Below are 12,390 nucleotides of genomic sequence, written 5' to 3'. Positions count from 1 at the left end.
CTGATCTTGATGCGCTAGGGGCCTGGTTCTGTAGAAAGCAGCTTCACGTGTTCAAAAACGCAAGCCCACCTATGCCATTGACTGATGGCAGGCAATCCACCAGCAAATCCATAGAGTCAGAGCCACCTGCCAGCATTGTCACAAGACAAATGATCCAGCCTTCAGCAGGAAGCTTAGGGGGACCTGTTATGTGGCTAGAAGGCAGACCTCCTAAGGAGTCCCCCAGATGCTATTTCAGCCTGCACCTGGGAAGAAAGAGGAGTTATAAATACATACAAATCTGCACATCTTGTGACCCATCAAGCCAGACATCTCCTACAGGAGCTTGGACTGCAAAAGAAAACAAAAGTGGGTGTGCAGGTTGCACAAAAACATCATTATGTTGCCTAGAGACACATCATCTCTTTGGAATAGCTCTTGAATCCCTGCTCCAGAGGAGTCGTCCTGATGTTCTGTCAAGAGACCCATTGTACTTTCAAGCGCAAAAATCTTTGCAAGACCATTCCTACAAAACCAGTCCACAGCCAATTCATTGGGAAGGTCATCTTTTTATTCCTTGTCACCAGGAAAACACACACGCACACACATATATTAGCATAAGTGAAAGATCAAAGAGGTCAACAGCTTTACATAAAAGCACTCAACAGCTTTCTTGGTTTTTGCTTGCACACACAGAGGTTCCGTCTTGTTCAGTTGCTGGAACCGACAGAATGCAAAGGCCCTGGAAAAAGGGGTGTGTGGGGGGCACCACCATACGAAGGGGGCAGCAGCAGACAGCTGGGGACAGGACGCTCCTTTCCCCTAACTCAGGGGTAGTCAAACTGCGGCCCTCCAGATGTCCATGGCCTACAATTCCCAGGAGCCCCTGCCAGCATTCGCTGGCAGGGGCTCCTGGGAATTGTAGTCCATGGACATCTGGAGGGCCGCAGTTTGACTACCCCTGCCCTAACTGAAGCTCACTTGCAGTGACCCAGCACCAAGACTAAAAGAGATACTTTGCCATTGCCTGACTTTGTGTGGTAACTCTGGATTCCTGGGGGAGGTCTGCCATCCAAATCTGGGCTGACTTGGCTCAGCCCCCGAGGTTGGGATAACCTGGGCCATCCACGTCAGGGAACATTGCACATAGTCAAGAACAAAGATAAATAGCATGCATTTGTTCCCCTCTTCCTAATCACATTCTGCTCATCCCCAAATCTGGCCTAGTGGACAAGTTTCCACGTCCGGTCTCCCTGCTTAGGAAAAGACTCAGCTACAGACGCTGTTTTTCCAGTGCCCAGCTTCAAGAATTCCTACACCTTTACACCACACGCATGTCATTGTACAAGATTTCTTTTTGCATCTTCAACTGAGGATATGGGAGCAGTTCTCCTTAGAACCTCCAGTTCCCCCAAGAGGCAAAAATTATTCATTATTCTGTGAGCAACAGCAACCGTATGAAACCCTGTGTTAACCCACCCATCCCAGCAAACTCCAAGCCTCCTCCCCACCCCCAGCTCTCTCCTTTTCTTTCAGTGGAAGCAGCCTGTGTATTTCCATGGTTTCTGGGCACAATAAGGGCTAGCATTCTTCAACACGAATTCTATCCCAAGACTGGACATGTCACTCAAGTACTGGGGGAAAACGGCAAATGTGACCATATAGGATCAGTCTTACAGCCCTCAAGTGTGAATTTCAGTCTCCTTGAGCAAGAGACTATTAATCTTAGGTTCTCACCCCAGTGGACACACACCTGTCAGTAGGAACTGTCACCCACCCTATGATTAATAGAGGCCTCTTGGTCAAAGGGACTGAATGAACATAAAGTATTACTACTGGATAGAGGGGACGCATCCTATAGAAAGTGAAGAATCCTCTTTGTAGGTCTCTTGTACTTGGGAAAGCCTGCCCCAGGAAGGACCCAAGGGAACTTACAGAACCTCTCAGTATGAATCAGCCAAGGTGCCTACGGTAGATTCTCAACTGGGGTAGAAAAAAGCTATTCCCCTCCTTTCCTGACCTCTTATCAGAGCGATTTGGCCTCAAAGCTACAACAGATATCTTTGTACCTTTATTATTATTATTATTATTAGATTTATTGTGTTCTGGATCCAAAGAAACCCCTTCAGTGCTACTCACTAGCTGATGCAAGTTTTCCGGACTGCATGGCCGTGGCCTGGTAGTTTTAGTCCCTGACGTGGTGGCACGGAGAGAGTTCCCTCTTGCTGGGTCCCAACTCCGAAGATACCAGCCCCACTCACTGGAGCACAGCCACACAACCCAGAAAAACCACAACCGCCAGTTGACTTTGACGATTCATAACACTTACTAGCATGCTAATTAGGACAGCATCAAAAGGTTTGCACTTTACAAAGAGAGACATTCTTCCTTCTTGGTAATCCATGGCAACCTTTAAAATCTGGAAGGTCAGCTGTACTCATACTCTGATCCTCTGAAAGCATTTACAAAGAAGGGCAGCTTTTCAATCCTATTTAAACAAAGACTATCTTGCAGGAGATAATTATAGGCAATTTTTTAGCAAGATAGATGGATATGTTGTGGAAGGGAACTTTGTTTTGCTGTCTTGCGGTGACCCCTGGTGGGGTTTTCAGAGACAATTTACCATTGCCTCCCTCCATGTCACTCCTTGGTGGTCGCCCATACAAGTACGGGATCACAGCTGACCTTACCGAGCTTCTAAGAACTGCTGAGATGGCACTAGCCTGGATTATCCAAGGCAGGGCAGGAGTGGAGCTTGCTACAATAATGAAAAGCACAGTATTGCCCAGCCACTGCATGCTGAATCTTATCTCCCCCTCCCCATACCTGGGATAAAAAAGTACCATCAAGGATTTGAAAAATCAGAGCGCCAAGGAGAACACGCAGAATCCTCACTGGCTGTAACATACCAGCAAGTGATTCTAAACTTGACATTACCTGATATGAAGATTGCCTACAGAAGATGTGACACAGTAAAAGCTCAACACGGTAGCCAACGGATCAAAACAATTAAGCATACGCCTTCCAATGTAAAATTCAGTTGGCAAAATGTTTCTTCCTTCTTCCTTACACAGACACACGCACGCAGACACACACACCCCACCCTCTTGGCAAAACAAGAGAGAGGTGCACAAGAAAAACCTTCATCTGAAAAAAAAAACCTTCATTATTCACCTGAAGCAAATCACGAGGCCTTCTCGCTAGAACAGACACACCTCCTATGGGAAGGCAAAGATCTCAAACTCTCCAGTGCAATTCTCTACAAGGCAGAGGCCAACAGCATTTCCCAAGGCCTAATAATAAAGACCTCTTTTCCAAAAGGACTGAGTTCCTATATTGGGTTTCTGTATTTTCCATGGTGATGCTTTTGAGTTGAGGACTAGAAGATAACCCTCAGCAAGGCTTAAGTCTGCAACGTCGACGACACCAGAAGCCGGGCCTGTCGAGATGTCACAATTCAAAAGCATGTCAGGCAAACTACCACCCTCTAGGCATCTGACATATACCCCCAAAAAACCCAGGGTATTTCAGTATTTTTTTTAAAAACCTTCCTTTGACAACAACCTACAAGACATCTGCAATATTTTTTTTTTGCTTCCCATAAAACCATTCCTTATATTTCTTTGCCTCAACAGACGTTTGGAAAAAAATGAGCTACCGGCTGCTACCGGCTTCACGCTGGTAATCCATCCTGTGTGCAAAAAAAGCCATTATCTTTTTATCCACCCCCCGCCTCCATTGTCCAAATATTCCTTTTTGCTTTACTCTAGGAAATGCAAGACCAACTCCATGTTAACGGCAGAGCAGACTGGCCAGTGTCTTCAGAGCAAATGCTGGTATTGCACGTGAGCTACTTCTAAGCGTGGGCTCCAGAGCTGAAGGGACACTTTGACGTTGTGCAAAGCAGCATGGGGAAGCTGACACAGGGCTTCTCGTCTCCTCCACTGGCAATGGCAGAACTCACCTGTCAGATTTTGGCTCCTATGCATCTTGGCAGATAAGGGAGGCATTCTGATGTGGAACATACTGTCATCATTAGTATGGATAGTCTATTGTTATCGGCATGGGAGGCATCTTAGTAACTTTTGCTTTACCATGCATGATCTATTGCATGACGTTGCAAAATTCTGTCCCTCAGCAAGATCGACAGTGCCAGAAGCCTCCCAGTGTCATCCAAAAAGTCAGTTCTACTTTGATGTAGTTCTTTCAAAAGTCTTGATTTAAGACTTTCTACCTATTTGTTCTTCAGGCTGTCTCCATTGTGCATCTTCTCATCCCCGCAACCATTTCTCACGCCTCTCAACTCGCTCTCTTTCAGCTTCTTCAGGTAGTCGTGTGGCCCCATCCCTTCGAAAGAGGACGGGTTTTTAAACGAGCCGCCGATTCTATCCCAGAGCGTGAAGTACTGGCCATAGTTGTAATCGAAATACAGGTGGTGGTCGGTGTGGTGAGCGGCCCCGTTGATGATGGGCTTTAGGGCATCGGGAACGCGGTAGTCCCCGTCGTGGATGGAGATTGTCCAGACATTGACGACGATGTAGAGGCCTAGGTAGGTCACCTTGTGCAGAGGGAAGAGGAACGGGTAGATGTGGTAAGGGAGGCTCTGAAGGAAGCCGTCCGCAGGGTGGAAAGCGTGGCTAGCAAATGGAGTGGGAATCTTCCACAAGTGATGAGGCTTGTGCAAGTGCTGTGGGAGAAGAGAGAATTAGTGCCTGGACTGAACATGGAAATGGATCAAGAGCTGATCCCAGGTGGCTACATGGGCAAAGTTTAGCAAACTAGAACTGGGGGGAAGAGGGGGAGATTCACAACCTCTAATGGGATAGTAAGAATTGTTCCTGGCTTGTGTGCGTGGGTGTCTTAAGCAGCACTAAATCATTTCTAACCCTATGAATTAACAATGTCCAAAGTGTCCTATCATTAACCACCGTTCTCAGGTCTTGCAAACTGAGTCAACCTGTTTTGTTGTCTTACTCTTCTCCTGCTGCCTTTATCTTTTCTTAGTGTTATGGTATGTTCCAGTACCTCCTATCTTCTCACAAAATTATCTGCAAGATCTTTATTTTACTGGCATGCAAAAAATGTTTATCATAATGTTGCCATGTACATTTTTACCTCTTAGGGTGCTGTACACAGCTCCAGGGTGGCATGAGTTGGGAAGAGATACAGAAACGGGGAAATAAGAGGAACAATAGGCTACAGCAGAACAATAGGCTACAGAAGGCCTGGAATATTTGGGAGTTTTAGTTCAGTAAAAGGAAAAGTAAAGGACAGCTAAAGGACAACAGAAATTTTTAGCTAAGGACTTTAAAAAATCATTTTATGCTGTTTTATGGTGTGCTTTCAGTTGCCGTAAAATTTTCTGAGTAAGGTCTCTTTAAATATATATATATATAATGTCATAACAATTGTTAATTAAAATTTTCAGACTTTGCAGGTCGCATTTGTTGATAAAAACTTAATTGCTTTAGATGATTAGCAAGTCTTTGCTATCGGCATCATCAATAATCCATTGTTATAAAAGCAATTAATGAGCATCCTAAGAAGGAAGCTCTATTTCTATCTGTTCTACATGGGGGACGCCTAGCTGCGCCATTAAGCTGGCGGAACTGGAATGGCCTCTTCTCTGCAAAGTAATTGTTTATTATAGAGTAAAAGTTTCCACACTTTTCTGGTAGAATAGCCTTTCTCGCCCAGCTGTTTTCATCAAACCCGGCTCACTCCTACCTTATAGATAAACCTATGGTGGAGAAATCGATGAATCCAGTAAATGCACATGTCGGTGAAGAAAAGAAAAGAGAGCATGCTGAAGATAACACCAAACCAACCTGTAAAGAGAAAAGAAAGCAACTGAACATAAGAGGATTGGGAGCAGGAAAAGAAGGACAGCTTTCAAACTTTTCGGAACATCTTCCAAAGCACGTTAAAAAAGCCAACAAAAAACCTCCATGCATCTATGTCAATGAAGAATAACTGGAATGCCAAACTAGGTCATTTACTACGAGTTCAAATCATGAGCCTTTCTGACACGTTCAGGGCACTTGGGCCACTGATTGAGATGCAGACACCAGTATGAGGGGAGGGAATAAAGCCCCACCCTAATTGAAAGTGACACTGGGGAGTTACTCTCTAGAACAGGTCCCCTAAGTTTCTGAGCCTGCAAACACCTTTGGAATTCTGGCACGGACAGGTGGGTGGCAGAACCAACAAAGTGGATTCACATACACTGACAAATCTATCTACCATCTGTTTGTCTGTCTTCTATCTATCAATCTACCTACTGTCATCACTTACCTAAAGGGTCTTTAAATCTATCTATTAGAACAAAAACATATAATATAAAAAACTAACTACTAAAATATGTGACTATCACCACAAACAAAGATTCAAATGGGTAGCCATGTTGGTCTGAAGTAGCACAATAAAATCAGAGTCCAGTAGCACCTTTAAGACTAATGAAGATTTATTCAAGGCGTGACCTTTCAAGTGCAAGCAGTCTTCTTCAGACTGGGTATAGCAAAAATGTATTTATTTTATTTTATTTATCATACTTCTATACCGCCCTCCCCGGAGGCTCAGGGCGGTTTAGTAAACTGTGTCACACATCCAAATACAACCATCAGGTGTACAACTAAATATAAACAGCTTAAATGTTTCCACTTGATCTTTTAATATCATGTAGTGCAAAGTAAATTCTGTATAATTTTATGAATGGTTTTGCATAACCCCCTTTTCTCTATCCCTTTTACATCTCTATTATATGCAAAAAACATTTGATAGTCTTTTAAAAAATCGGTGTGTTATAGTGGCCAGGCTGTTGGGCTTGGATAAGGGAGACCTGGTTTCAAACCCGTGCTATGAGGCCAAAAAGGTAATTTCAGACAGCAACTCTTGGTGTAGTGGTTTGAGACAGAAATTCTACGCAGCTTGGTGCAGTGGTTAGGAGTGGCGGTTTCTAATCTGGCAATCCCGGTTTAATTCCCTGCTCGTCCTCCACATGCAGCCAGCTGGGTGACCTTGGGCTCACCACGGCACTGATGAAGCTGTTCTGACTAAGCAGTAATCACAGGGTTCTCTCAGCCTCCCCTCCATCATAGGATGTCTGTTGTGATTGTCAGCCGCTTTGGGACTTCTTTGGGTAGAGAAAAGTGGCATATAAGAACCAACTCCTCCTTCTTCCTTTTGACCTACTCTATTGGGTTGTTGCAAGGGCAAAAATGGCTTTACCCCATATGCTATCCCAAATTCCTCAAAGAAAGGAAGACATAATTGGGAAAAGAAAGAGACTGGGATACAGCTGGTGTGCTAAATTATTTCCTTACCATAAGGAGAGTCTTCGATGTTATCATACAGCCTGCTGTAACCTCTCACTTCGGCAAAGAAGATCGCAATGGTGGGGATGCTGATCCAGGGCAGTGATTGGACACTGTATTTTATCTCACGTGCCACCTGATTCTAAAGACAAAAAACAGATCTTTCTTAGAACTCTGCACATTTAAAGTCCTCAAAGTAGTTTATACATACAGTAATTTGCCACTTTCATGCCTCTGAAAGGTATGTGTATTTATAAATATTCCTTATAACTATACTGATGTATTATTCTCACTGGATTTATAGACTACCTGTCTCTGCAAGTGTGTGGCTTACAAGTTAGATTAAAACATTCAAAATAACATTTTAAAACATCCCAAACCAACTTGGTTGGGCTTAAATGTGCCACTGAACTCAAAACTGTGTTCTAGCGTGGAAGACTCAGAATGACTATACTAGTCACAATCCAAAGAACTCTCTCCTGTGCAGGCATTGGGATAGTCTGGGACTCCCTCTACATTCTCCCGCTCTCCAAGCCCTTTATCAAGGGACCTTCTGGCATAGCACTTGATATAATGCAAGAAGCTGCATAGATGTGCACAACCAAGAAGTGGGATGTAAGACACAAGAATGCAATTGAGAGCAGTGAAGAGGCATTGGTAAAATGCTAAATTCTAACAATCCTTTCCCTAGGTATTGACTCTGCCCCAATTTCTGGTCTTCATCAAACAAGGATACTTCGGGTCAACAGACTTGAGAAATTAGAAAAGGAAGGCATCCCAGCTGTAAGCACGCTGCTCACCTCTAAAAACTGGGAATGTTTCTTCAGACTGTGATCAAATATGAAGTAGTAGCTGAGTGTGCCAAACAGAAAATAAATGGCAAGTCCACCGAGGTTTGTTATGATAAAGAGGCTGATAAGTTGTCGGAAAGCGTTCTCTTCTGGCCACCATGTTGGATAGACATAGGGCGTCAAAATGTAGCTGTCTGCGTAGTTCAGAACAAGGTCCATTGCAGCTTCTGGGGAAGATACATAAAGAAGAGAAGCAAAAACTTAGGATATTGTGAAGACAAACAAATTACTCGTGGCATAACTTTTGTGAGCCAGAGGCCATGTGGAGCATTGACCTGAGCACGCTGTTGCAAAATACAGGCAGAACTATGGCAGGGGAGGGAAGCAGAAAGGAGATTTAATTACAAAATGAGACCTGAACCAATCCATGAATAGATTTATTAGTATTACTCAGTAGCAATTAATGGGTTGGATACAACCATCCTCCAACAGCAGAGCCACCAATCTATCAGCTGGCAGTGTTGCGATCTGAGACACTGATGATGAAATATTTATTTCATTATGCAACCGAAAGATCAACTGGGCAGTTTTCCAAATCTTTGATGAAGTTTTTGAATGGACCGGCCTTCCCATTCAGACTGATGAAATTGAGTTACCACAGCTACTTCTGTAATGCTGACATAGTTCAAGCGTATCTGAAGCATCTGCAAATGAAATGCTCACCACAAATGATTCACTGAAAGGAGAGAGATCCAGAAGATCCAGAATCCAGGATCATATTTCAAGAATACAAAAAGTCCTACCTTTCTTCCAGTCCACTGCAACTACTTCATCAGTTACAAGTTTATCCAGTTGTAACTTGATACCTATTAGTGCGTTCTTTATGTTACAATAAAACAGAGCTCCAGGGGGCTTTCTCAATCAGGGTTTCATCAAACCCTGGGATTTCTTGAGAACCCTGGAAGGGTTTCCCAAATGGGTGGGAATTGTTTATATATTTTTAAAAACTATTAAACATTTATCGGGTGATAGGACCATATATGGCCACGTAGACTCACCACCCTTCCCAAACTGGCCAGTGGTGAGCCTGGATGGGGTGGAAAGGGAAGAGGCCCCAGGTGGGCACATACACAGTTCTGCTTCCCAACCATTTTCTGCATGATCACACTTCTGGGGTTTCGTGAAGCCTGAAGAATGTTTCAGGGTTTTCTCAATGATAAAAAGGTTGAGAAAGGCAGGTCTACTCAGCCTGGCGGCAGCTCTCAAAAATCTCAGGTCTTTCACGTCACCTGCTACCTGATCCTTTTAACTGGAGATCCTGGGGCTTGAACCTGGGACCTTTCATTTGCTAAACACAGGTTCTACCATTGAGCCATACAGGTATTTTATTTATATATATATGATGTTTACATATATAGGAAAAGTACATGATTGTCACATGTACTAAGTGCATATTTGTTCTGGATCTAACAAGTATAAGGAGAGGAGATAGGCCTGCCAGGTACCCCTAAGCCACTACTAGAGGGTGGAGCAAGGGGACGATGAAGCCCACAGTGGGGTACTATTTGATGCAATCTGCCTTCCAAAGCAGCCATTTTGTTTTCAGCGGAATTGAACTCTATTATCTGGAGATGAGCTACAGGTATCATGAACACATGAAGCTGCTTTCTACTGAATGAGAACATCAGTTCATCAAGGTCTGAATTGACTACTCTGACTGCCAAAAGCTCTCTCACATAACTTACTGCCCAGTTGCTTTAACTGAAAATGTTGAGGATCGAACCTGGTCCTTCTGCATGCCAAGCAGAAACTCTGCCACTGAGCAATGCCTTTGATGTTTACTGGCCACCTACGTTTGGCTTTTTACATGCATGGTGAAACTGCTTTTCATCTAGCCTTTTAAATACATTTTTTACCGAACTTTGGGTTTTCCTCCCTACCTCCTCAGTATGGTCTGCCATAAGTTTTATACTACTGATTTCACTATATATTATTTTAATGTTGGATATTTTATTACTGTTTTTTTAAGTGATATGTTTGTGACTTCCAAACCACTTTGGCCACCTCCAATATAAAAGATCAACAATTTGTTTCCAACGGACATTAGAACGTCCTGTTTTCACTACCAGTCTCAAATCTGCACACAAGTACCTACACCACTGGAAAGTAAACAAAAAAGGCGATATGAATCTAGAGCAAAGGTGCCTTACAATCTAGCTTCAAAGGCCACTGATACGGTGGTCAAGGTCTCCTCTGGCAGCTCTTCTGAGGAAGAAGAATTGCTGGAAGAAAGAGCTCAGACCACCCAGGCAGCATCTAATCAGCAGTCAGCCGAAACACCTGCAAGTGATAAGCTGCAGCTGGAAACAGAGGAGGAAAAAGACTTAAAGAGGTCTTGCATGAGAGAAGATTTGCAAGGCTAGCCTGGAAGCAGCTACAGTTATCTGACACTGAGTAGCCACATAACCAATGGCTAGGCAGTCAGCAGGCTGCATTTAAGCCAGCCTGGGGGAAAAGCCAAAATGGAAGCAACTGAGCATCATGCCAAGAAGCTGAAACCCTTTCTGGCCTTTCCTGTCAGAAACCTTGTTTGTGGGACTCTTTAGACTTTTCACCTTGCACTGGACCTCATGGCTATGTCTCTGGAATACTTCTGCCTGCCTTGTACTGGCTGCCAACTCCCGGACTGAATTTACAGCATCAACTTTGGACACTCCCTCCCAGCTACTTGTGCTCAGCTGTGATTACACAACTCTGACTCCATACAACCTTGGCTGCGGGAACCCAGGTTCTTGTTCCTTCCTTGAACTCAGATGTTGCCCAGCTAGAACTCTTCTCGAAAGCAGCCCTGTGCCGCAGGCCTGCCCTGCCAGCTCAATGGCGCTCAGATAGTGATTGGAAAAAGGGAATAACAATTTCAGAGTGGTTCTGTATGTCCTGAACTGATTTTTCCTTGGGAGAAAAAAAACCAAACTGTGGCTTTCTAAAAGAATGAGCTCATGTTTCATACCAGACCGGCCCCAGATTTAAAAACACTAAATAATCTTACTCCAATTTATTTTTCCTACCATCTTACAAAGCAAAATTTGAAACTTTCCCCTTCCACCAGCCTAAACCAGGAAACAACCCAATCCTTATTCTTCCTAAAAATTATTACATTTTTAATGTTTCTTTCCCTCGGGTGTCTTACAGAAATTTGTCCCTGTGAAAAATCCAGTACAAAGATTTTTTTAAAACTTTGTGGCATAAAATGCTGCAATCTGCAGCCTAGTCTTTTCGACGGATGACAAACTACTTTACTTTCGGTGGGCAAAAACAACAGGAAACTACATGAGAGAGACAGGATAGGCCATACTGATTTTGCTAATTAGATTTTAGAAGCAAAGAGGAGTCAGTCTCGGTTACTAGCTGGATGGGAGACCTCCAAGGAACACAAGGGTTGTGACACAGAGGCCAGTAATGGCAAACCGCCTCTAACCCTCTCTTGCCTTGAAAACCCTATCCGGTTGTAGGGCTGCCAGCGCTGGGTTGGGAAATACTTGGACCCTTTAGGGGAGGAGCCGGGAGTGGGCAGCATTTGGGCCATGGAGGGACCTCAGTGGGGTACAATGCTACGTACTCTAGAGCAGGGGAACTGAGCTCTGCCCCCGAAACATGAGCTATAAAACGGGGGCATGCCCACCTGGGGACTGGCCTGCAGGTGTGGCTGCCATCCATCAGGTACGACTCCACAGCCTCGCCTAAGCAGGAGCAAAAGGAGGGGGGGAGCAGGGTTGGGAAACACCTGGAGTTTTGGGAGGGGCACAATGCCACAGAGCCCACCCTCCAATTTCTGCAGGAGAACTGATCTCTGGGGGCAGGAGAGGCGCTGTCATTGCGGGGGCTTCCCACCTAGAGGCTGGCACAGCGCAGAGCCATTTTCTTCCGGGAGACCCCAGGGGAGCTCCCGCCGCCACCGGGAGGTTGGCAAGCATGGGAGGGGAAACAAGGAAGCCCAGCACCGTGCGCCTTTCTATAGCAGAGCCAGGTCTGGTCAGGTCTAGCGCGGCCCTTCCCGCCCCGCAGCCCTCGGCGCCCTACCTGCGGCCAGGTGATCCCCTCTCTCTCCCGCCCTTCGCAGGCACGCGCGAAGAAGAAACGGTGAAGCGATGGGCGTGTCCGCCTCAACGGCCAAACGCCTACCTCTAAGCCAATCGCCGAAGGGCAGGGCGGGGACGACGGGCCAAGCCGGCGTAGCCTGATGAGACGTCAGAGCCTTAGCAGGAGTCGCGCGACGCTGGCCTGTTGCGTGACGTGTATGCCGCGTG

General features: G+C 45.1%; 1 protein-coding gene across 3 annotated transcripts; it reads right to left on the bottom strand.

The window, feature by feature from the left end:
* Positions 1-528: 528 nt before the first annotated feature.
* Positions 529-12,327, bottom strand: SC5D (sterol-C5-desaturase). 3 transcript variants are annotated; one of them, XM_077306140.1, is made up of 5 exons: positions 12,266-12,327; positions 8,093-8,310; positions 7,302-7,434; positions 5,707-5,807; positions 529-4,666 (listed from the first exon to the last, which is right to left on the bottom strand). In XM_077306140.1, the coding sequence occupies exons 2-5, from the start codon at positions 8,300-8,302 to the stop codon at positions 4,214-4,216; spliced, it is 897 nt and encodes a 298-aa protein (XP_077162255.1). In that variant the 5' UTR covers positions 8,303-8,310; positions 12,266-12,327; the 3' UTR covers positions 529-4,213. The 3 variants fall into 3 exon arrangements, with proteins under 3 accessions (XP_077162255.1, XP_077162253.1, XP_077162254.1); XM_077306138.1 differs by having other exon boundaries at positions 12,164-12,316; XM_077306139.1 differs by lacking the exon at positions 12,266-12,327 and adding an exon at positions 10,294-10,447.
* Between the last annotated feature and the right edge of the window lie 63 nt (positions 12,328-12,390).

The sequence above is a fragment of the Paroedura picta genome, chromosome 12 (genome assembly GCF_049243985.1).
Source record: "Paroedura picta isolate Pp20150507F chromosome 12, Ppicta_v3.0, whole genome shotgun sequence".
NCBI classification, from domain to species: domain Eukaryota; kingdom Metazoa; phylum Chordata; class Lepidosauria; order Squamata; family Gekkonidae; genus Paroedura; species Paroedura picta.
Note: the sequence above shows the minus strand (reverse complement) of the source record. Positions and strands in the feature narration are given on the sequence as shown.